Consider the following 20,298-nt stretch of genomic DNA (forward strand, 5'->3'; position numbering starts at 1 on the left):
CCGTCACCATGTAGTGAGCTGTAGAGAGGGCGTCACACTGTCCATTCATACCGTCACCATGTAGTGAGCTGTAGAGAGGGCGTCACACTGTCCATTCATACCGTCACCGTGTAGTGAGCTGTAGAGCTGGTGTCACACTGTCCATTCATACCGTCACCGTGTAGTGAGCTGTAGAGAGGGCGTCATACTGTCCATTCATACCGTCACCGTGTAGTGAGCTGTAGAGATGGCGTCACACTGTCCATTCATACCGTCACCGTGTTGTGAGCTATAGAAATGGCGTCACACTGTCCATTCATACCGTCACCTTGTAGTGAGCTGTAGAGATGGCGTCACACTGTCCATTCATACCGTCACCGTGTAGTGAGCTGTAGAGATGGCGTCACACTGTCCATTCATACCGTCACCGTGTAGTGAGCTGTAGAGATGGCGTCAAACTGTCCATTCATACCGTCACCTTGTAGTGAGCTGTAGAGAGGGCGTCACACTGTCCATTCATACCGTCACCGTGTAGTGAGCTGTAGAGAGGGCGTCACACTGTCCATTCATACCGTCACCGTGTAGTGAGCTGTAGAGAGGGCGTCACACTGTCCATTCATACCGTCACCTTGTAGTGAGCTGTAGAGATGGCGTCACACTGTCCATTCATACCGTCACCGTGTAGTGAGCTGTAGAGATGGCGTCACACTGTCCATTCATACCGTCACCGTGTAGTGAGCTGTAGAGATGGCGTCACACTGTCCATTCATACCGTCACCGTGTAGTGAGCTGTAGAGATGGCGTCACACTGTCCATTCATACCGTCACCGTGTAGTGAGCTGTAGAGATGGCGTCACACTGTCCATTCATACCGTCACCGTGTAGTGAGCTGTAGAGATGGCGTCACACTGTCCATTCATACCGTCACCGTGTAGTGAGCTGTAGAGATGGCGTCACACTGTCCATTCATACCGTCACCGTGTTGTGAGCTATAGAAATGGCGTCACACTGTCCATTCATACCGTCACCGTGTAGTGAGCTGTAGAGATGGCGTCACACTGTCCATTCATACCGTCACCGTGTAGTGAGCTGTAGAGATGGCGTAAAACTGTCCATTCATACCGTCACCGTGTAGTGAGCTGTAGAGATGGCGTCACACTGTCCATTCATACCGTCACCGTGTAGTGAGCTGTATAGATGGCGTCACACTGTCCATTCATACCGTCACCGTGTAGTGAGCTGTAGAGATGGCGTCACACTGTCCATTCATACCGTCACCGTGTAGTGAGCTGTAGAGATGGCGTCACACTGTCCATTCATACCGTCACCTTGTAGTGAGCTGTAGAGATGGTGTCACACTGTCCATTCATACCGTCACCGTGTAGTGAGCTGTAGAGATGGCGTCACACTGTCCATTCATACCGTCACCGTGTAGTGAGCTGTAGAGAGGATGTCACACTGTCCATTCATACCGTCACCGTGTAGTGAGCTATAGAGATGGCGTCACACTGTCCATTCATACCGTCACCGTGTAGTGAGCTGTAGAGATGGCGTCACACTGTCCATTCATACCGTCACCGTGTAGTGAGCTGTAGAGATGGCGTAACACTGTCCATTCATACCGTCACCTTGTAGTGAGCTGTAGAGATGGTGTCACACTGTCCATTCATACCGTCACCGTGTAGTGAGCTGTAGAGATGGCGTAACACTGTCCATTCATACCGTCACCTTGTAGTGAGCTGTAGAGATGGTGTCACACTGTCCATTCATACCGTCACCGTGTAGTGAGCTGTAGAGATGGCGTAACACTGTCCATTCATACCGTCACCTTGTAGTGAGCTGTAGAGATGGCGTCACACTGTCCATTCATACCATCACCGTGTAGTGAGCTGTAGAGAGGGCGTCACACTGTCCATTCATACCGTCACCGTGTAGTGAGCTGTAGAGATGGTGTCACACTGTCCATTCATACCGTCACCATGTAGTGAGCTGTAGTGAGGGCGTCACACTGTCCATTCATACCGTCACCATGTAGTGAGCTGTAGAGAGGGCGTCACACTGTCCATTCATACCGTCACCGTGTAGTGAGCTGTAGAGCTGGTGTCACACTGTCCATTCATACCGTCACCGTGTAGTGAGCTGTAGAGAGGGCGTCACACTGTCCATTCATACCGTCACCGTGTAGTGAGCTGTAGAGATGGCGTCACACTGTCCATTCATACCGTCACCGTGTTGTGAGCTATAGAAATGGCGTCACACTGTCCATTCATACAGTCACCTTGTAGTGAGCTGTAGAGATGGCGTCACACTGTCCATTCATACCGTCACCATGTAGTGAGCTATAGAGATGGCGTCACACTGTCCATTCATACCGTCACCGTGTAGTGAGCTGTAGAGATGGCGTCAAACTGTCCATTCATACCGTCACCGTGTAGTGAGCTGTAGAGATGGCGTCACACTGTCCATTCATACCGTCACCGTGTAGTGAGCTGTAGAGATGGTGTCAAACTGTCCATTCATACCGCACCGTGTAGTGAGCTATAGAGATGGCGTCACACTGTCCATTCATACCGTCACCGTGTAGTGAGCTGTAGAGATGGCGTCACACTGTCCATTCATACCGTCACCGTGTAGTGAGCTGTAGAGATGGTGTCACACTGTCCATTCATACCGTCACCGTGTAGTGAGCTGTAGAGATGCGTCACACTGTCCATTCATACCGTCACCTTGTAGTGAGCTGTAGAGATGGCGTCACACTGTCCATTCATACCGTCACCGTGTAGTGAGCTGTAGAGATGGTGTCACACTGTCCATTCATACCGTCACCGTGTAGTGAGCTGTAGAGATGGTGTCACACTGTCCATTCATACCGTCACCTTGTAGTGAGCTGTAGAGATGGCGTCACACTGTCCATTCATACCGTCACCGTGTAGTGAGCTGTAGAGATGGCGTCACACTGTCCATTCATACCGTCACCTTGTAGTGAGCTGTAGAGATGGCGTCACACTGTCCATTCATACCGTCACCGTGTAATGAGCTGTAGAGATGACGTCACACTGTCCATTCATACCGCCACCGTGTAGTGAGCTGTAGAGATGGCGTCACCGTGTAGTGAGCTGTAGAGATGGCGTCACACTGTCCATTCATACCATCAACGTGTAGTGAGCTGTAGAGATGGCGTCACACTGTCCATTCATACCGTCACCTTGTAGTGAGCTGTAGAGATGGCGTCACACTGTCCATTCATACCGTCACCGTGTAATGAGCTGTAGAGATGACGTCACACTGTCCATTCATACCGCCACGTGTAGTGAGCTGTAGAGATGGCGTCACCGTGTAGTAAGCTGTAGAGAGGGCGTCACACTGTCCATTCATACCATCACCGTGTAGTGAGCTGTAGAGATGGTGTCACACTGTCCATTCATACCGTCACCGTGTAGTGAGCTGTAGAGATGGCGTCACACTGTCCATTCATACCGTCACCTTGTAGTGAGCTGTAGAGATGGCGTCACACTGTCCATTCATACCGTCACCGTGTAATGAGCTGTAGAGATGACGTCACACTGTCCATTCATACCGCCACCGTGTAGTGAGCTGTAGAGATGGCGTCACCGTGTAGTAAGCTGTAGAGAGGGCGTCACACTGTCCATTCATACCATCACCGTGTAGTGAGCTGTAGAGATGGTGTCACACTGTCCATTCATACCGTCACCGTGTAATGAGCTGTAGAGATGACGTCACACTGTCCATTCATACGTCACCGTGTAGTGAGCTGTAGAGATGGCGTCACCGTGTAGTGTGCTGTAGAGAGGGCGTCACCGTGTAGTGAGCTGTAGAGAGGGCGTCACACTGTCCATTCATACCGTCACCGTGTTTATTGTTCAGTTACCTCAGGAGCCAAGAACATTGAATAGCTCTGCTGAATATACAGATACATTGATCCCAAACTGTTTCCCATTATTTACTATCGGATTCTCAGATCCTTAGTGCCTCTCTCTGTACCTCCCCCTTACCTCATCTTCTGATCTGTCGGTGCCTCTCTCTGTACCTCCCCTTCCCTCATCTTCTCCTGACCTGTTGCTGCCTCTCTCTGTACCTCCCCCCTTACCTCATCTTCTGATCTGTCGGTGCTCTCTCTGTACCTCCCTCTAACCTCATCGTCTCCTGACCTGTCGGTGCCTCTCTCTGTACCTCCCCTTTACCTCATCTTCTCCTGATCTGTCGGCGCCTCTCTCTGTACCTCCCTCTAACCTCATCGTCTCCTGACCTGTCGGTGCCTGTCTCTGTACCTCCCCTTTACCTCATCTTCTCCTGATCTGTCGGCGCCTCTCTCTGTACCTCCCCTTACCTCATCTTCTCCTGACCTGTCGGTGCCTCTCTCTGTACCTCCCCTTACCTCATCTTCTCCTGACCTGTCGGTGCCTCTCTCTGTACTTCCCCCTTACCTCATCTTCTCCTGACCTGTCGGTGCCTCTCTCTGTACTTCTCCCTTACCTCTTCTGCTCCTTATCTGTCGGTGACTCTATCTCACACTCTCCTGAGGGTGTCCTCCTTTTCCTCTAACTTGACTTGTGATGTTGGGCTCCTCCCTGAGTTCGCTGTCTTGGAGTGAGGCACTGTGAGGGGCGAGGCACTGTGAGGGGTAGTGTGACATCTGGCCCCTCTATACCCAGCTGGGAGAATCAAGAAGAAATGGACATGAGACAATTATATAGAAGAACCAATCAGGGGCCTCCAAGCTCCAACTCGCACACCGCTGTAATGTGACTCATGTACAGGGAATCATCCATTCTTCAGTACAGCTCTGACTAATGAGTATTAGTCATTGTATCCACACTCCTTGTAACCAGCCCCAGGACGTACTATGGATGGGGAGGTAACTAAAAGAAAGGGCCTGTGGCAACCAATCAGATTGTGTCTGTGAGAAGCGGTTATACAGTGCGTACGATGACACTGCGCACCCCAGAAGATTACACGTAAGGTTTATAGTAGAAACGCTCCACTTGCACTTTGCTGCTTTCTCTCTCTGCGGCCTCATAAATATTAATCTTTCTTCTAATACTTTGTATATAATGAAGGTAAACGTCTGCCTGCTGCGGGTTACACAGCGTCCTTCTGGTGTCATGTCCTTATGTTTTATTAGGTAGTGGCTTCAATAACATGTCCTCCACCAACAAGACAAAGAGTTCAGTACAAGGGAAGAAAGGTGTGCGGGACGGCGACCCCAGCGCGCTGCACATCCAGCCTGACGCCGGGATTGCGTTACTACAGGTAATAATACATCATAACAGCAGACGGCTAAGTCACAATATCATGATACCGGTCTGCCACAGCATTAAAACCACCTAGGTCCTCGGGATCACTGAGACGCGTGGGGAGCGAGGACTAGCCCGTCTGGTCCAATCCCATAAATTGCTGAAACTGTTAATGCTGACTATGATAGAAAGGTAATTAAATACAAAAGATCAATTATATCGCACCAGGACAATCCTATAATAACCAGGAGATAGAGTTAAGTTTTAATAATATAACCATCTACCTGGAAATGGTGCACCCACACATGTAACAAAATATAAACATAGACAAAGAGCAAGTATGTGTTTAAGGGGCACTCAAAGGATAATTTGAAGTAATCTAAAATATATCCAAAGTTTTTTGATATGCTTTAAAATAATATTACATAATAAGATGGGAGTAGTGAAATATTAAAAACTAGAGATGGAAAAAATGACCAAAATACACAATAACTGATAAAACTGGCAGACGTACCGACCCTCCAAAAATTAAATATAAGTTTTCACTGGGTGCTTGATATTAAAGATCAACCAAAACACCTTACATTTATTATATAATGGAGGTGTAAATGTTTTTAATAGGTTGAGTCAATCTGAATAAGGTTAAAGACTTTATAGCTATATAACATGGATTGAGCAAAAGACACTTTGATAGAACGAAGTCTTTTGACAGCAGAGCTGCATGTTCAGTAAATAGTGCTAAGCAAACTCGACTAATCATAGCTTAAAAATTATATGAGACAGGAGTTTCTACGATCTCCCTCTAATATGGTGAAACGGCGGAGCAGCCTAAATAATAATACAAGTGTAATGTACTGCAGCTGTCTACGTGACAGTAACTTTCTTAATAAATGGAATTCATTCACACTTCGTATAGAGGGACTAAATGTTATTCCGATCTCATATAGAAGGATCCAAATTAAAGGATTCCTTCTCTAGGAAATACATTTTATATATTTCCAAACCTCAGAGCAGTCTAATTATGTAGAAAGTCTGACATATCCCGACACTGCAGCTATTATCCTTTGAGTGCCCCTTAAACACATACTTGCTCTTTGTCTATGTTTATGATAGAAAGGTGTCAGAACACACAGAGCATCGCAGCTTGCTGCGTGGCCACAGACCGGTCAGAGAGCCCATGCTGAGCCCTGTCCACCACCGAAAGCGTCTACAATGGGCCCATGAGCGCCAGAACTGGACCATGGAGAAATGGAAGAAGGTGGCCTGGTCTGATGACATTTTCTTTCACATCATGTGGACGGCTGGGTACATGTGCTTTGTTTACCTAGGGAAGAGATGGCACCAGGATGTACTATGGGAAGAAGGCAGCCGGCGGAGGCAGTGTGATGTTCTGGGCAATGTTCTGCTGGGAACCTCGGTCCCTGGCATTCATGTGGATGTTACTATGACACGTACCACCTACCTAAACATTGTTACAGACCAAGTACACCCCTTCATAGCAGCGGTATTCCCTGATTCCCACCTCACAACTTACAGGACTTAAAGGATCTGCTGCTAATGTGTTGGTGCCAGATACCACAGGACACCTTCGAGGTCTTGTGTAGTCCAGGCCCCGACGGGTCAGAGCTGTTTTGGCTGCACGAGGGAGAACTACACAATATTGGAAAAGTGGTTTTACTGTTGTGGCTGATAGGTGTATGTGTGTGTGTGTGGCCTTATCGTAAGCATCATCTACAGTAGGGTTAGGCAGCCGGTGGAACTACAAGTTCCAGGCTAGCTACAGATTGGCTGATCTATACAGACTGATAGGGATTGTACGCAGAGCACGTAACACCGACACTTGTACGTATTTAAAATTGCGTCTTTTCTTTTACTTTTAGAATTTGCAAAAAAGAAGTAATGGCTTTAATGCTCCTGAGTATTCCAGGTAATTTATTTTCATCTTCTTCCATTCCTATATGATGGTCACAGAATCTGTGTCACTCAGTATCTACAATACAGACACTTCCTGCTTCCATTTATTATTTACTATCCCTCCTGCTGATACTTGTAGTTCTACAGCCGCTGTTGAGCCCTTTTTTACACCAGCTTTGCCATTCCCTCCTCCAGGTCTTTGGAAAGCTTTGTCGTCCGTCCCAGCCGGATCCCAGTCAGGAGGAATGGTCTCCTGCACTCTCAGAGTCTTCTGCGTGATACGAACGAGCGGGAGTCTCCCATTCTCAGAGTGTGGAAGTACACCACGGAGCAGGCCCTGAAACACTGCGCTCTCACAGGTATGGGGAGGGGGTCTATCTGTCCCCCCCGCATGCTGCATCCTGCTCACAACACAATATTGTCTAGTGATGCATTGTTGTAGATGTTATTTTGTCTCATGATGCCTCCTCTTCTCCATACCTCATGTATGAGCCCAGTACACACATGTCCTGTTTCCACGTTTCCCAGATCTGGCAGCGGTGACATCCAGCCTAACCGTGTGCTCTGTGCCGCTCCTTAGATCCAAGACGGAGGAGCCGCTCTTCATTTGTGAGCAAACCAAAGAGATTGTTGACCAGGTAATAGAAGCCGTGGTTACCTCTAAAGCCTGTATTATATATTGGACACAGTCTACACCGGGGGTAATATACAACTATGTGCAACTCAGGGGCTGGTCTGTACCTCTTTCTGCTCTCTGTCCTCCAGATTCTCCCCCCCCCCCCCCCCCACACACACAAGCTTCTGCCAGGGGGACTCGCCTGCATAAGAGAGTGACAGCTTACTGCTTCCCTGATATCGGGGATGGGGGATGGGGGGGGACTTACTGCTTCCTAATACTGGGGGGACCCTCCCAGGAGAGCACTGCAGCTTACTGCTTCCTAATACTGGGGGGACCCTCCCAGGAGAGCACAACAACTTACTGCTTCCCTAATACTGGGGGGACCCTCCGAGGAGAGCACAGCAGCTTACTGCTTCCCTAATACTGGGGGGACCCTCCCAGGAGAGCACAGCAGCTTACTGCTTCCCTAATACTGGGGGGACCCTCCCAGGAGAGCACTGCAGCTTACTGCTTCCTAATACTGGGGGGACCCTCCGAGGAGAGCACTGCAGCTTACTGCTTCCCTAATACTGGGGGGACACACCCAGGAGAGCACTGCAGCTTACTGCTTCCTAATACTGGGGGGACCCTCCCAGGAGAGCACTGCAACTTACTGCTTCCTAATACTGGGGGGACCCTCCCAGGAGAGCACTGCAACTTACTGCTTCCTAATACTGGGGGGACCCTCCGAGGAGAGCACAGCAACTTACTGCTTCCTAATACTGGGGGGACCCTCCCAGGAGAGCACTGCAGCTTACTGCTTCCCTAATACTGGGGGGACCCTCCCAGGAGAGCACTGCAACTTACTGCTTCCTAATACTGGGGGGACCCTCCGAGGAGAGCACAGCAACTTACTGCTTCCTAATACTGGGGGGACCCTCCCAGGAGAGCACTGCAACTTACTGCTTCCTAATACTGGGGGGACCCTCCCAGGAGAGCACAGCAACTTACTGCTTCCCTAATACTGGGGGGACCCTCCCAGGAGAGCACTGCAACTTACTGCTTCCTAATACTGGGGGGACCCTCCGAGGAGAGCACAGCAACTTACTGCTTCCTAATACTGGGGGGACCCTCCCAGGAGAGCACAGCAACTTACTGCTTCCCTAATACTGGGGGGACCCTCCCAGGAGAGCACTGCAGCTTACTGCTTCCCTAATACTGGGGGGACCCTCCCAGGAGAGCACTGCAGCTTACTGCTTCCCTAATACTGGGGGGACCCTCCCATGAGAGCACAGCAACTTACTGCTTCCTAATACTGGGGGGACCCTCCCAGGAGAGCACTGCAACTTACTGCTTCCCTAATACTGGGGGGACCCTCCCAGGAGAGCACAGCAACTTACTGCTTCCCTAGTACTGGGGGGACCCTCCCAGGAGAGCACTGCAGCTTACTGCTTCCTAATACTGGGGGGACCCTCCCAGGAGAGCACTGCAGCTTACTGCTTCCTAATACTGGGGGGACCCTCCCAGGAGAGCACTGCAGCTTACTGCTTCCTAATACTGGGGGGACCCTCCCAGGAGAGCACTGCAGCTTACTGCTTCCCTAATACTGGGGGGACCCTCCCAGGAGAGCACTGCAGCTTACTGCTTCCCTAATACTGGGGGGACCCTCCCAGGAGAGCACTGCAACTTACTGCTTCCCTAATACTGGGGGGACCCTCCGAGGAGAGCACTGCAGCTTACTGCTTCCTAATACTGGGGGGACCCTCCCAGGAGAGCACTGCAGCTTACTGCTTCCCTAATACTGGGGGGACCCTCCGAGGAGAGCACTGCAGCTTACTGCTTCCTAATACTGGGGGGACCCTCCCAGGAGAGCACTGCAACTTACTGCTTCCCTAATACTGGGGGGACCCTCCCAGGAGAGCACTGCAACTTACTGCTTCCTAATACTGGGGGGACCCTCCGAGGAGAGCACAGCAACTTACTGCTTCCTAATACTGGGGGGACCCTCCGAGGAGAGCACTGCAGCTTACTGCTTGCTAATACTGGGGGGACCCTCCCAGGAGAGCACAGCAGCTTACTGCTTCCCTAATACTGGGGGGACCCTCCCAGGAGAGCACTGCAGCTTACTGCTTCCTAATACTGGGGGGACCCTCCCAGGAGAGCACTGCAGCTTACTGCTTCCTAATACTGGGGGGACCCTCCCAGGAGAGCACTGCAGCTTACTGCTTCCCTAATACTGGGGGGACCCTCCCAGGAGAGCACTGCAGCTTACTGCTTCCTAATACTGGGGGGACCCTCCCAGGAGAGCACTGCAACTTACTGCTTCCTAATACTGGGGGGACCCTCCCAGGAGAGCACTGCAACTTACTGCTTCCTAATACTGGGGGGACCCTCCCAGGACAGCACTGCAGCTTACTGCTTCCTAATACTGGGGGGACCCTCCCAGGAGAGCACTGCAGCTTACTGCTTCCTAATACTGGGGGGACCCTCCCAGGAGAGCACTGCAACTTACTGCTTCCCTAATACTGGGGGGACCCTCCCAGGAGAGCACTGCAGCTTACTGCTTCCCTAATACTGGGGGGACCCTCCCAGGAGAGCACTGCAACTTACTGCTTCCTAATACTGGGGGGACCCTCCCAGGAGAGCACAGCAGCTTACTGCTTCCTAATACTGGGGGGACACTCCCAGGAGAGCACTGCAACTTACTGCTTCCCTAATACTGGGGGGACCCTCCCAGGAGAGCACTGCAACTTACTGCTTCCTAATACTGGGGGGACCCTCCCAGGAGAGCACAGCAGCTTACTGCTTCCCTAATACTGGGGGGACCCTCCCAGGAGAGCACTGCAGCTTACTGCTTCCTAATACTGGGGGGACCCTCCGAGGAGAGCACTGCAGCTTACTGCTTCCCTAATACTGGGGGGACCCTCCCAGGAGAGCACTGCAACTTACTGCTTCCTAATACTGGGGGGACACTCCCAGGAGAGCACTGCAACTTACTGCTTCCCTAATACTGGGGGGACCCTCCCAGGAGAGCACTGCAGCTTACTGCTTCCCTAATACTGGGGGGACCCTCCCAGGAGAGCACTGCAACTTACTGCTTCCTAATACTGGGGGGACCCTCCCAGGAGAGCACAGCAGCTTACTGCTTCCCTAATACTGGGGGGACCCTCCCAGGAGAGCACTGCAGCTTACTGCTTCCTAATACTGGGGGGACCCTCCGAGGAGAGCACTGCAGCTTACTGCTTCCCTAATACTGGGGGGACCCTCCCAGGAGAGCACTGCAACTTACTGCTTCCTAATACTGGGGGGACCCTCCCAGGAGAGCACAGCAGCTTACTGCTTCCCTAATACTGGGGGGACCCTCCCAGGAGAGCACTGCAACTTACTGCTTCCTAATACTGGGGGGACCCTCCCAGGAGAGCACTGCAGCTTACTGCTTCCTAATACTGGGGGGACACTCCCAGGAGAGCACTGCAACTTACTGCTTCCCTAATACTGGGGGGACCCTCCCAGGAGAGCACTGCAACTTACTGCTTCCTAATACTGGGGGGACCCTCCCAGGAGAGCACAGCAGCTTACTGCTTCCCTAATACTGGGGGGACCCTCCCAGGAGAGCACTGCAGCTTACTGCTTCCTAATACTGGGGGGACCCTCCGAGGAGAGCACTGCAGCTTACTGCTTCCCTAATACTGGGGGGACCCTCCCAGGAGAGCACAGCAGCTTACTGCTTCCCTAATACTGGGGGGACCCTCCCAGGAGAGCACTGCAGCTTACTGCTTCCTAATACTGGGGGGACCCTCCGAGGAGAGCACTGCAGCTTACTGCTTCCCTAATACTGGGGGGACACACCCAGGAGAGCACTGCAGCTTACTGCTTCCTAATACTGGGGGGACCCTCCCAGGAGAGCACTGCAGCTTACTGCTTCCCTAATACTGGGGGGACCCTCCCAGGAGAGCACTGCAACTTACTGCTTCCTAATACTGGGGGGACCCTCCGAGGAGAGCACTGCAACTTACTGCTTCCTAATACTGGGGGGGACACACCCAGGAGAGCACTGCAACTTACTGCTTCCTAATACTGGGGGGACCCTCAGAGGAGAGCACTGCAGCTTACTGCTTCCCTAATACTGGGGGGACCCTCCCAGGAGAGCACTGCAACTTACTGCTTCCTAATACTGGGGGGACCCTCCGAGGAGAGCACTGCAACTTACTGCTTCCCTAATACTGGGGGGACCCTCCCAGGAGAGCACTGCAGCTTACTGCTTCCTAATACTGGGGGGACCCTCCCAGGAGAGCACTGCAACTTACTGCTTCCTAATACTGGGGGGACCCTCCCAGGAGAGCACTGCAACTTACTGCTTCCTAATACTGGGGGGACCCTCCGAGGAGAGCACTGCAACTTACTGCTTCCCTAATACTGGGGGGACCCTCCCAGGACAGCACTGCAGCTTACTGCTTCCCTAATACTGGGGGGACACACCCAGGAGAGCACTGCAGCTTACTGCTTCCTAATACTGGGGGGACCCTCCCAGGAGAGCACTGCAGCTTACTGCTTCCCTAATACTGGGGGGACCCTCCCAGGAGAGCACTGCAGCTTACTGCTTCCTAATACTGGGGGGACCCTCCGAGGACAGCACTGCAGCTTACTGCTTCCCTAATACTGGGGGGACCCTCCCAGGAGAGCACTGCAGCTTACTGCTTCCCTAATACTGGGGGGACCCTCCGAGGAGAGCACTGCAACTTACTGCTTCCTAATACTGGGGGGGACCCTCCCAGGAGAGCACTGCAACTTACTGCTTCCTAATACTGGGGGGACCCTCCGAGGAGAGCACTGCAGCTTACTGCTTCCCTAATACTGGGGGGACCCTCCCAGGAGAGCACTGCAACTTACTGCTTCCTAATACTGGGGGGACCCTCCGAGGAGAGCACTGCAGCTTACTGCTTCCTAATACTGGGGGGACCCTCCCAGGAGAGCACTGCAACTTACTGCTTCCCTAATACTGGGGGGACCCTCCCAGGAGAGCACAGCAGCTTACTGCTTCCCTAATACTGGGGGGACCCTCCCAGGAGAGCACTGCAGCTTACTGCTTCCTAATACTGGGGGGACCCTCCCAGGAGAGCACTGCAGCTTACTGCTTCCCTAATACTGGGGGGACCCTCCCAGGACAGCACTGCAGCTTACTGCTTCCTAATACTGGGGGGACCCTCCGAGGAGAGCACAGCAACTTACTGCTTCCTAATACTGGGGGGACCCTCCCAGGAGAGCACTGCAGCTTACCGCTTCCTAATACTGGGGGGACCCTCCCAGGAGAGCACTGCAGCTTACTGCTTCCTAATACTGGGGGGACCCTCCCAGGAGAGCACTGCAACTTACTGCTTCCTAATACTGGGGGGACCCTCCCAGGAGAGCACTGCAACTTACTGCTTCCTAATACTGGGGGGACCCTCCCAGGAGAGCACTGCAACTTACTGCTTCCTAATACTGGGGGGACCCTCCCAGGAGAGCACTGCAGCTTACTGCTTCCCTAATACTGGGGGGACCCTCCCAGGAGAGCACAGCAGCTTACTGCTTCCCTAATACTGGGGGGACCCTCCCAGGAGAGCACTGCAACTTACTGCTTCCTAATACTGGGGGGACCCTCCCAGGTGAGCACTGCAGCTTACTGCTTCCCTAATATTGGGGGGACCCTCCCAGGAGAGCACTGCAACTTACTGCTTCCTAATACTGGGGGGACCCTCCCAGGAGAGCACAGCAGCTTACTGCTTCCTAATACTGGGGGGACCCTCCCAGGTGAGCACTGCAGCTTACTGCTTCCTAATACTGGGGGGACCCTCCCAGGAGAGCACAGCAGCTTACTGCTTCCCTAATACTGGGGGGACCCTCCCAGGAGAGCACTGCAGCTTACTGCTTCCTAATACTGGGGGGACCCTCCGAGGAGAGCACTGCAGCTTACTGCTTCCCTAATACTGGGGGGACCCTCCCAGGAGAGCACAGCAGCTTACTGCTTCCCTAATACTGGGGGGACCCTCCCAGGAGAGCACTGCAGCTTACTGCTTCCTAATACTGGGGGGACCCTCCGAGGAGAGCACTGCAGCTTACTGCTTCCCTAATACTGGGGGGACACACCCAGGAGAGCACTGCAGCTTACTGCTTCCTAATACTGGGGGGACCCTCCCAGGAGAGCACTGCAGCTTACTGCTTCCCTAATACTGGGGGGACCCTCCCAGGAGAGCACTGCAGCTTACTGCTTCCTAATACTGGGGGGACCCTCCGAGGACAGCACTGCAGCTTACTGCTTCCCTAATACTGGGGGGACCCTCCCAGGAGAGCACTGCAGCTTACTGCTTCCCTAATACTGGGGGGACCCTCCGAGGAGAGCACTGCAACTTACTGCTTCCTAATACTGGGGGGGACCCTCCCAGGAGAGCACTGCAACTTACTGCTTCCCTAATACTGGGGGGACCCTCCCAGGAGAGCACTGCAGCTTACTGCTTCCTAATACTGGGGGGACCCCTCCCAGGAGAGCACTGCAGCTTACTGCTTGCTAATACTGGGGGGACCCTCCGAGGAGAGCACTGCAGCTTACTGCTTCCCTAATACTGGGGGGACCCTCCCAGCAGAGCACTGCAGCTTACTGCTTCCTAATACTGGGGGGACCCTCCGAGGAGAGCACTGCAGCTTACTGCTTCCCTAATACTGGGGGGACCCTCCCAGGACAGCACTGCAGCTTACTGCTTCCTAATACTGGGGGGACCCTCCGAGGACAGCACTGCAGCTTACTGCTTCCTAATACTGGGGGGACCCTCCCAGGAGAGCACAGCAGCTTACTGCTTCCTAATACTGGGGGGACCCTCCCAGGAGAGCACTGCAACTTACTGCTTCCTAATACTGGGGGGACCCTCCCAGGAGAGCACAGCAGCTTACTGCTTCCTAATACTGGGGGGACCCTCCGAGGACAGCACTGCAGCTTACTGCTTCCTAATACTGGGGGGACCCTCCCAGGAGAGCACAGCAGCTTACTGCTTCCTAATACTGGGGGGACCCTCCCAGGAGAGCACTGCAACTTACTGCTTCCTAATACTGGGGGGACCCTCCCAGGAGAGCACAGCAACTTACTGCTTCCTAATACTGGGGGGACCCTCCCAGGAGAGCACTGCAGCTTACTGCTTCCTAATACTGGGGGGACCCTCCCAGGTGAGCACTGCAGCTTACTGCTTCCCTAATATTGGGGGGACCCTCCCAGGAGAGCACAGCAACTTACTGCTTCCTAATACTGGGGGGACCCTCCCAGGAGAGCACTGCAACTTACTGCTTCCTAATACTGGGGGGACCCTCCCAGGAGAGCACTGCAGCTTACTGCTTCCTAATACTGGGGGGACCCTCCCAGGAGAGCACTGCAGCTTACTGCTTCCCTAATACTGGGGGGACCCTCCCAGGACAGCACTGCAGCTTACTGCTTCCTAATACTGGGGGGACCCTCCCAGGAGAGCACTGCAGCTTACTGCTTCCTAATACTGGGGGGACCCTCCCAGGAGAGCACTGCAACTTACTGCTTCCTAATACTGGGGGGACCCTCCCAGGAGAGCACTGCAGCTTACTGCTTCCTAATACTGGGGGGACCCTCCCAGGAGAGCACAGCAGCTTACTGCTTCCTAATACTGGGGGGACCCTCCCAGGAGAGCACTGCAACTTACTGCTTCCTAATACTGGGGGGACCCTCCCAGGAGAGCACTGCAGCTTACTGCTTCCTAATACTGGGGGGACCCTCCCAGGAGAGCACGGCAGCTTACTGCTTCCTAATACTGGGGGGACCCTCCCAGGAGAGCACTGCAACTTACTGCTTCCCTAATACTGGGGGGACCCTCCGAGGAGAGCACAGCAGCTTACTGCTTCCTAATACTGGGGGGACCCTCCCAGGAGAGCACGGCAGCTTACTGCTTCCTAATACTGGGGGGACCCTCCCAGGAGAGCACTGCAACTTACTGCTTCCCTAATACTGGGGGGACCCTCCCAGGAGAGCACTGCAGCTTACTGCTTCCTAATACTGGGGGGACCCTCCCAGGAGAGCACAGCAGCTTACTGCTTCCTAATACTGGGGGGACCCTCCCAGGAGAGCACTGCAACTTACTGCTTCCTAATACTGGGGGGACCCTCCCAGGAGAGCACGGCAGCTTACTGCTTCCTAATACTGGGGGGACACTCCCAGGAGAGCACTGCAGCTTACTGCTTCCTAATACTGGGGGGACCCTCCCAGGAGAGCACTGCAACTTACTGCTTCCTAATACTGGGGGGACCCTCCCAGGAGAGCACAGCAGCTTACTGCTTCCCTAATACTGGGGGGACCCTCCCAGGAGAGCACTGCAGCTTACTGCTTCCTAATACTGGGGGGACCCTCCCAGGAGAGCACTGCAACTTACTGCTTCCTAATACTGGGGGGACCCTCCGAGGAGAGCACTGCAGCTTACTGCTTCCCTAATACTGGGGGGACCCTCCCAGGAGAGCACTGCAGCTTACTGCTTCCCTAATACTGGGGGGACCCTCCCAGGAGAGCACTGCAACTTACTGCTTCCCTAATACTGGGGGGACCCTCCCAGGAGAGCACTGCAGCTTACTGCTTCCTAATACTGGGGGGACCCTCCCAGGAGAGCACTGCAGCTTACTGCTTCCCTAATACTGGGGGGACCCTCCCAGGAGAGCACTGCAGCTTACTGCTTCCTAATACTGGGGGGACCCTCCGAGGAGAGCACTGCAGCTTACTGCTTCCCTAATACTGGGGGGACCCTCCCAGGAGAGCACTGCAACTTACTGCTTCCCTAATACTGGGGGGACCCTCCCAGGAGAGCACAGCAACTTACTGCTTCCTAATACTGGGGGGACCCTCCCAGGAGAGCACTGCAACTTACTGCTTCCCTAATATTGGGGGGACCCTCCCAGGAGAGCACAGCAACTTACTGCTTCCTAATACTGGGGGGACCCTCCCAGGAGAGCACAGCAGCTTACTGCTTCCCTAATACTGGGGGGACCCTCCCAGGAGAGCACTGCAGCTTACTGCTTCCTAATACTGGGGGGACCCTCCGAGGAGAGCACTGCAGCTTACTGCTTCCCTAATACTGGGGGGACACACCCAGGAGAGCACTGCAGCTTACTGCTTCCTAATACTGGGGGGACCCTCCCAGGAGAGCACTGCAGCTTACTGCTTCCCTAATACTGGGGGGACCCTCCCAGGAGAGCACTGCAGCTTACTGCTTCCTAATACTGGGGGGACCCTCCGAGGACAGCACTGCAGCTTACTGCTTCCCTAATACTGGGGGGACCCTCCCAGGAGAGCACTGCAGCTTACTGCTTCCCTAATACTGGGGGGACCCTCCGAGGAGAGCACTGCAACTTACTGCTTCCTAATACTGGGGGGGACCCTCCCAGGAGAGCACTGCAACTTACTGCTTCCTAATACTGGGGGGACCCTCCGAGGAGAGCACTGCAGCTTACTGCTTCCCTAATACTGGGGGGACCCTCCCAGGAGAGCACTGCAACTTACTGCTTCCTAATACTGGGGGGACCCTCCGAGGAGAGCACTGCAGCTTACTGCTTCCTAATACTGGGGGGACCCTCCCAGGAGAGCACTGCAACTTACTGCTTCCCTAATATTGGGGGGACCCTCCCAGGAGAGCACAGCAACTTACTGCTTCCTAATACTGGGGGGACCCTCCGAGGAGAGCACTGCAGCTTACTGCTTCCCTAATACTGGGGGGACCCTCCCAGGAGAGCACTGCAACTTACTGCTTCCCTAATATTGGGGGGACCCTCCCAGGAGAGCACAGCAACTTACTGCTTCCTAATACTGGGGGGACCCTCCCAGGAGAGCACAGCAGCTTACTGCTTCCCTAATACTGGGGGGACCCTCCCAGGAGAGCACTGCAGCTTACTGCTTCCTAATACTGGGGGGACCCTCCGAGGAGAGCACTGCAGCTTACTGCTTCCCTAATACTGGGGGGACACACCCAGGAGAGCACTGCAGCTTACTGCTTCCTAATACTGGGGGGACCCTCCCAGGAGAGCACTGCAGCTTACTGCTTCCCTAATACTGGGGGGACCCTCCCAGGAGAGCACTGCAGCTTACTGCTTCCTAATACTGGGGGGACCCTCCGAGGACAGCACTGCAGCTTACTGCTTCCCTAATACTGGGGGGACCCTCCCAGGAGAGCACTGCAGCTTACTGCTTCCCTAATACTGGGGGGACCCTCCGAGGAGAGCACTGCAACTTACTGCTTCCTAATACTGGGGGGGACCCTCCCAGGAGAGCACTGCAACTTACTGCTTCCTAATACTGGGGGGACCCTCCGAGGAGAGCACTGCAGCTTACTGCTTCCCTAATACTGGGGGGACCCTCCCAGGAGAGCACTGCAACTTACTGCTTCCTAATACTGGGGGGACCCTCCGAGGAGAGCACTGCAGCTTACTGCTTCCTAATACTGGGGGGACCCTCCCAGGAGAGCACTGCAACTTACTGCTTCCCTAATACTGGGGGGACCCTCCCAGGAGAGCACAGCAGCTTACTGCTTCCCTAATACTGGGGGGACCCTCCCAGGAGAGCACTGCAGCTTACTGCTTCCCTAATACTGGGGGGACCCTCCCAGGAGAGCACAGCAGCTTACTGCTTCCCTAATACTGGGGGGACCCTCCCAGGAGAGCACAGCAGCTTACTGCTTCCTAATACTGGGGGGACCCTCCCAGGAGAGCACTGCAACTTACTGCTTCCTAATACTGGGGGGACCCTCCCAGGAGAGCACAGCAGCTTACTGCTTCCCTAATACTGGGGGGACCCTCCCAGGAGAGCACAGCAACTTACTGCTTCCTAATACTGGGGGGACCCTCCCAGGAGAGCACAGCAGCTTACTGCTTCCCTAATACTGGGGGGACCCTCCCAGGAGAGCACTGCAGCTTACTGCTTCCTAATACTGGGGGGACCCTCCCAGGAGAGCACTGCAGCTTACTGCTTCCTAATACTGGGGGGACCCTCCCAGGTGAGCACTGCAGCTTACTGCTTCCCTAATATTGGGGGGACCCTCCCAGGAGAGCACAGCAACTTACTGCTTCCTAATACTGGGGGGACCCTCCCAGGAGAGCACTGCAACTTACTGCTTCCTAATACTGGGGGGACCCTCCCAGGAGAGCACTGCAGCTTACTGCTTCCTAATACTGGGGGGACCCTCCCAGGAGAGCACTGCAGCTTACTGCTTCCCTAATACTGGGGGGACCCTCCCAGGATAGCACTGCAGCTTACTGCTTCCTAATACTGACATTAATAACTGCCACTCACCACCTGGACAGTGCAGTCTCTACGGTAGCTGTGTGTGGACATAAATCTAGGAGGAGATATTCTACACATATGCATATGCAACCGATTCAAACGCCATTTGTCTCAGGACCCACCTGCAAATCCCCTCCTCCCGTCTCCGTTTTCTGCATTTACTATACACAAAACTTATAGGCGACTATAGAGAAGTGAAGGGAAATAGATTTTTCAAATCTGAACTGTGGGTGGTAAAGGGGACTGTGGGATATGATCTGGTCTTTGTGTGATGCAGATAAGACTCCCGCTCCCTCCCAACAGGTCTATAACCTCTTCATTTCACCTCTCTCTCTTTTCAGAGTTTCCCAGCAGTCTCATCCGAGAAGGCTCACCTCTCCTCGTACCAGAGCGTCCTGTCCTTCTGTGCCGAGGGCTGAGGACCACGTCTGCAGACTCTGAATGGTGCTATGTCAGGAGAGCCATGGACCAATAGCCTCACAGTGTTTATAGAGTTTTCCCAGCTCCACATTCCTCCCGACACCCTCACCGTTATTTTATTATCATTGCACTCACGTTTTACCACGGCTTTGTATTTTGTCAGCTCACCACGGTTGTGTCAGCTCACCACGGTTGTGGGGTTGTGTCGGCTCACCACGGTTGTGGGGTTGTGTCGGCTCACCACGGTTGTGGGGTTGTGTCGGCTCACCACGGTTGTGGGGTTGTGTCGGCTCACCACGGTTGTGTGGTTGTGTCGGCTCACCACGGTTGTGGGGTTGTGTCGGCTCACCACGGTTGTGTGGTTGTCAGCTCACCACGGTTGTGTGGTTGTCGGCTCACCACGGTTGTGTGTGTTTAATCATATTGTGCTGTGAAGATGTCAATCTCACTATCGTGGAGAAAGAACAAAGCCAGATGTTTTATTCCACTGTGTTCCCATTACCACATGAATCCTGACTGTTTATACAGATGTTGTTTCTTGATCTCAGTGATGTTTTGTATGAAATCGGCCTCCAGCTCTGCGGACTGCTCACGTCCCAACTTTTAAACACTTTTTTTTTTTTTTTGTAAATGTAAGGTGGCGTCCGCTGGATTTTTTATTTTAATATGGACTTTGATATAAACGATACTACTTTGTACGTGATTTTATCTCCCATTGTAAATAGAGTTTCACAATCGTGTGACAGGTTTTAATATTGTCCTGGTGTTGTCGTCCTCTGCAGCCTAATGCAATGTATTTAAATAAATCTCTGTATTTAATTGTG

General features: G+C 53.3%; 1 protein-coding gene across 5 annotated transcripts in view; it reads left to right on the forward strand.

Moving 5' to 3' along the window:
* AGBL5 (AGBL carboxypeptidase 5) overlaps positions 1 to 20,298 on the forward strand; it is a 79,288-nt gene extending 58,990 nt beyond the window's left edge. For 4 of the 5 annotated variants that reach the window (XM_075201044.1, XM_075201048.1, XM_075201046.1 and 1 more), the window contains 5 exons: positions 5,123 to 5,250; positions 7,115 to 7,161; positions 7,344 to 7,507; positions 7,677 to 7,786; positions 19,396 to 20,298. In XM_075201044.1, the coding sequence (XP_075057145.1) occupies positions 5,123 to 5,250; positions 7,115 to 7,161; positions 7,344 to 7,507; positions 7,677 to 7,786; positions 19,396 to 19,473 (527 nt within the window). In that variant the 3' untranslated portion in view covers positions 19,474 to 20,298. The remainder of the gene's footprint in view (positions 1 to 5,122; positions 5,251 to 7,114; positions 7,162 to 7,343; positions 7,508 to 7,676; positions 7,787 to 19,395) is intronic. The other variant, XM_075201047.1, reaches the window with a different exon arrangement.

Source organism: Mixophyes fleayi, chromosome 3 (assembly GCF_038048845.1).
Source record: "Mixophyes fleayi isolate aMixFle1 chromosome 3, aMixFle1.hap1, whole genome shotgun sequence".
Classification (NCBI taxonomy): Eukaryota; Metazoa; Chordata; class Amphibia; order Anura; family Limnodynastidae; genus Mixophyes; species Mixophyes fleayi.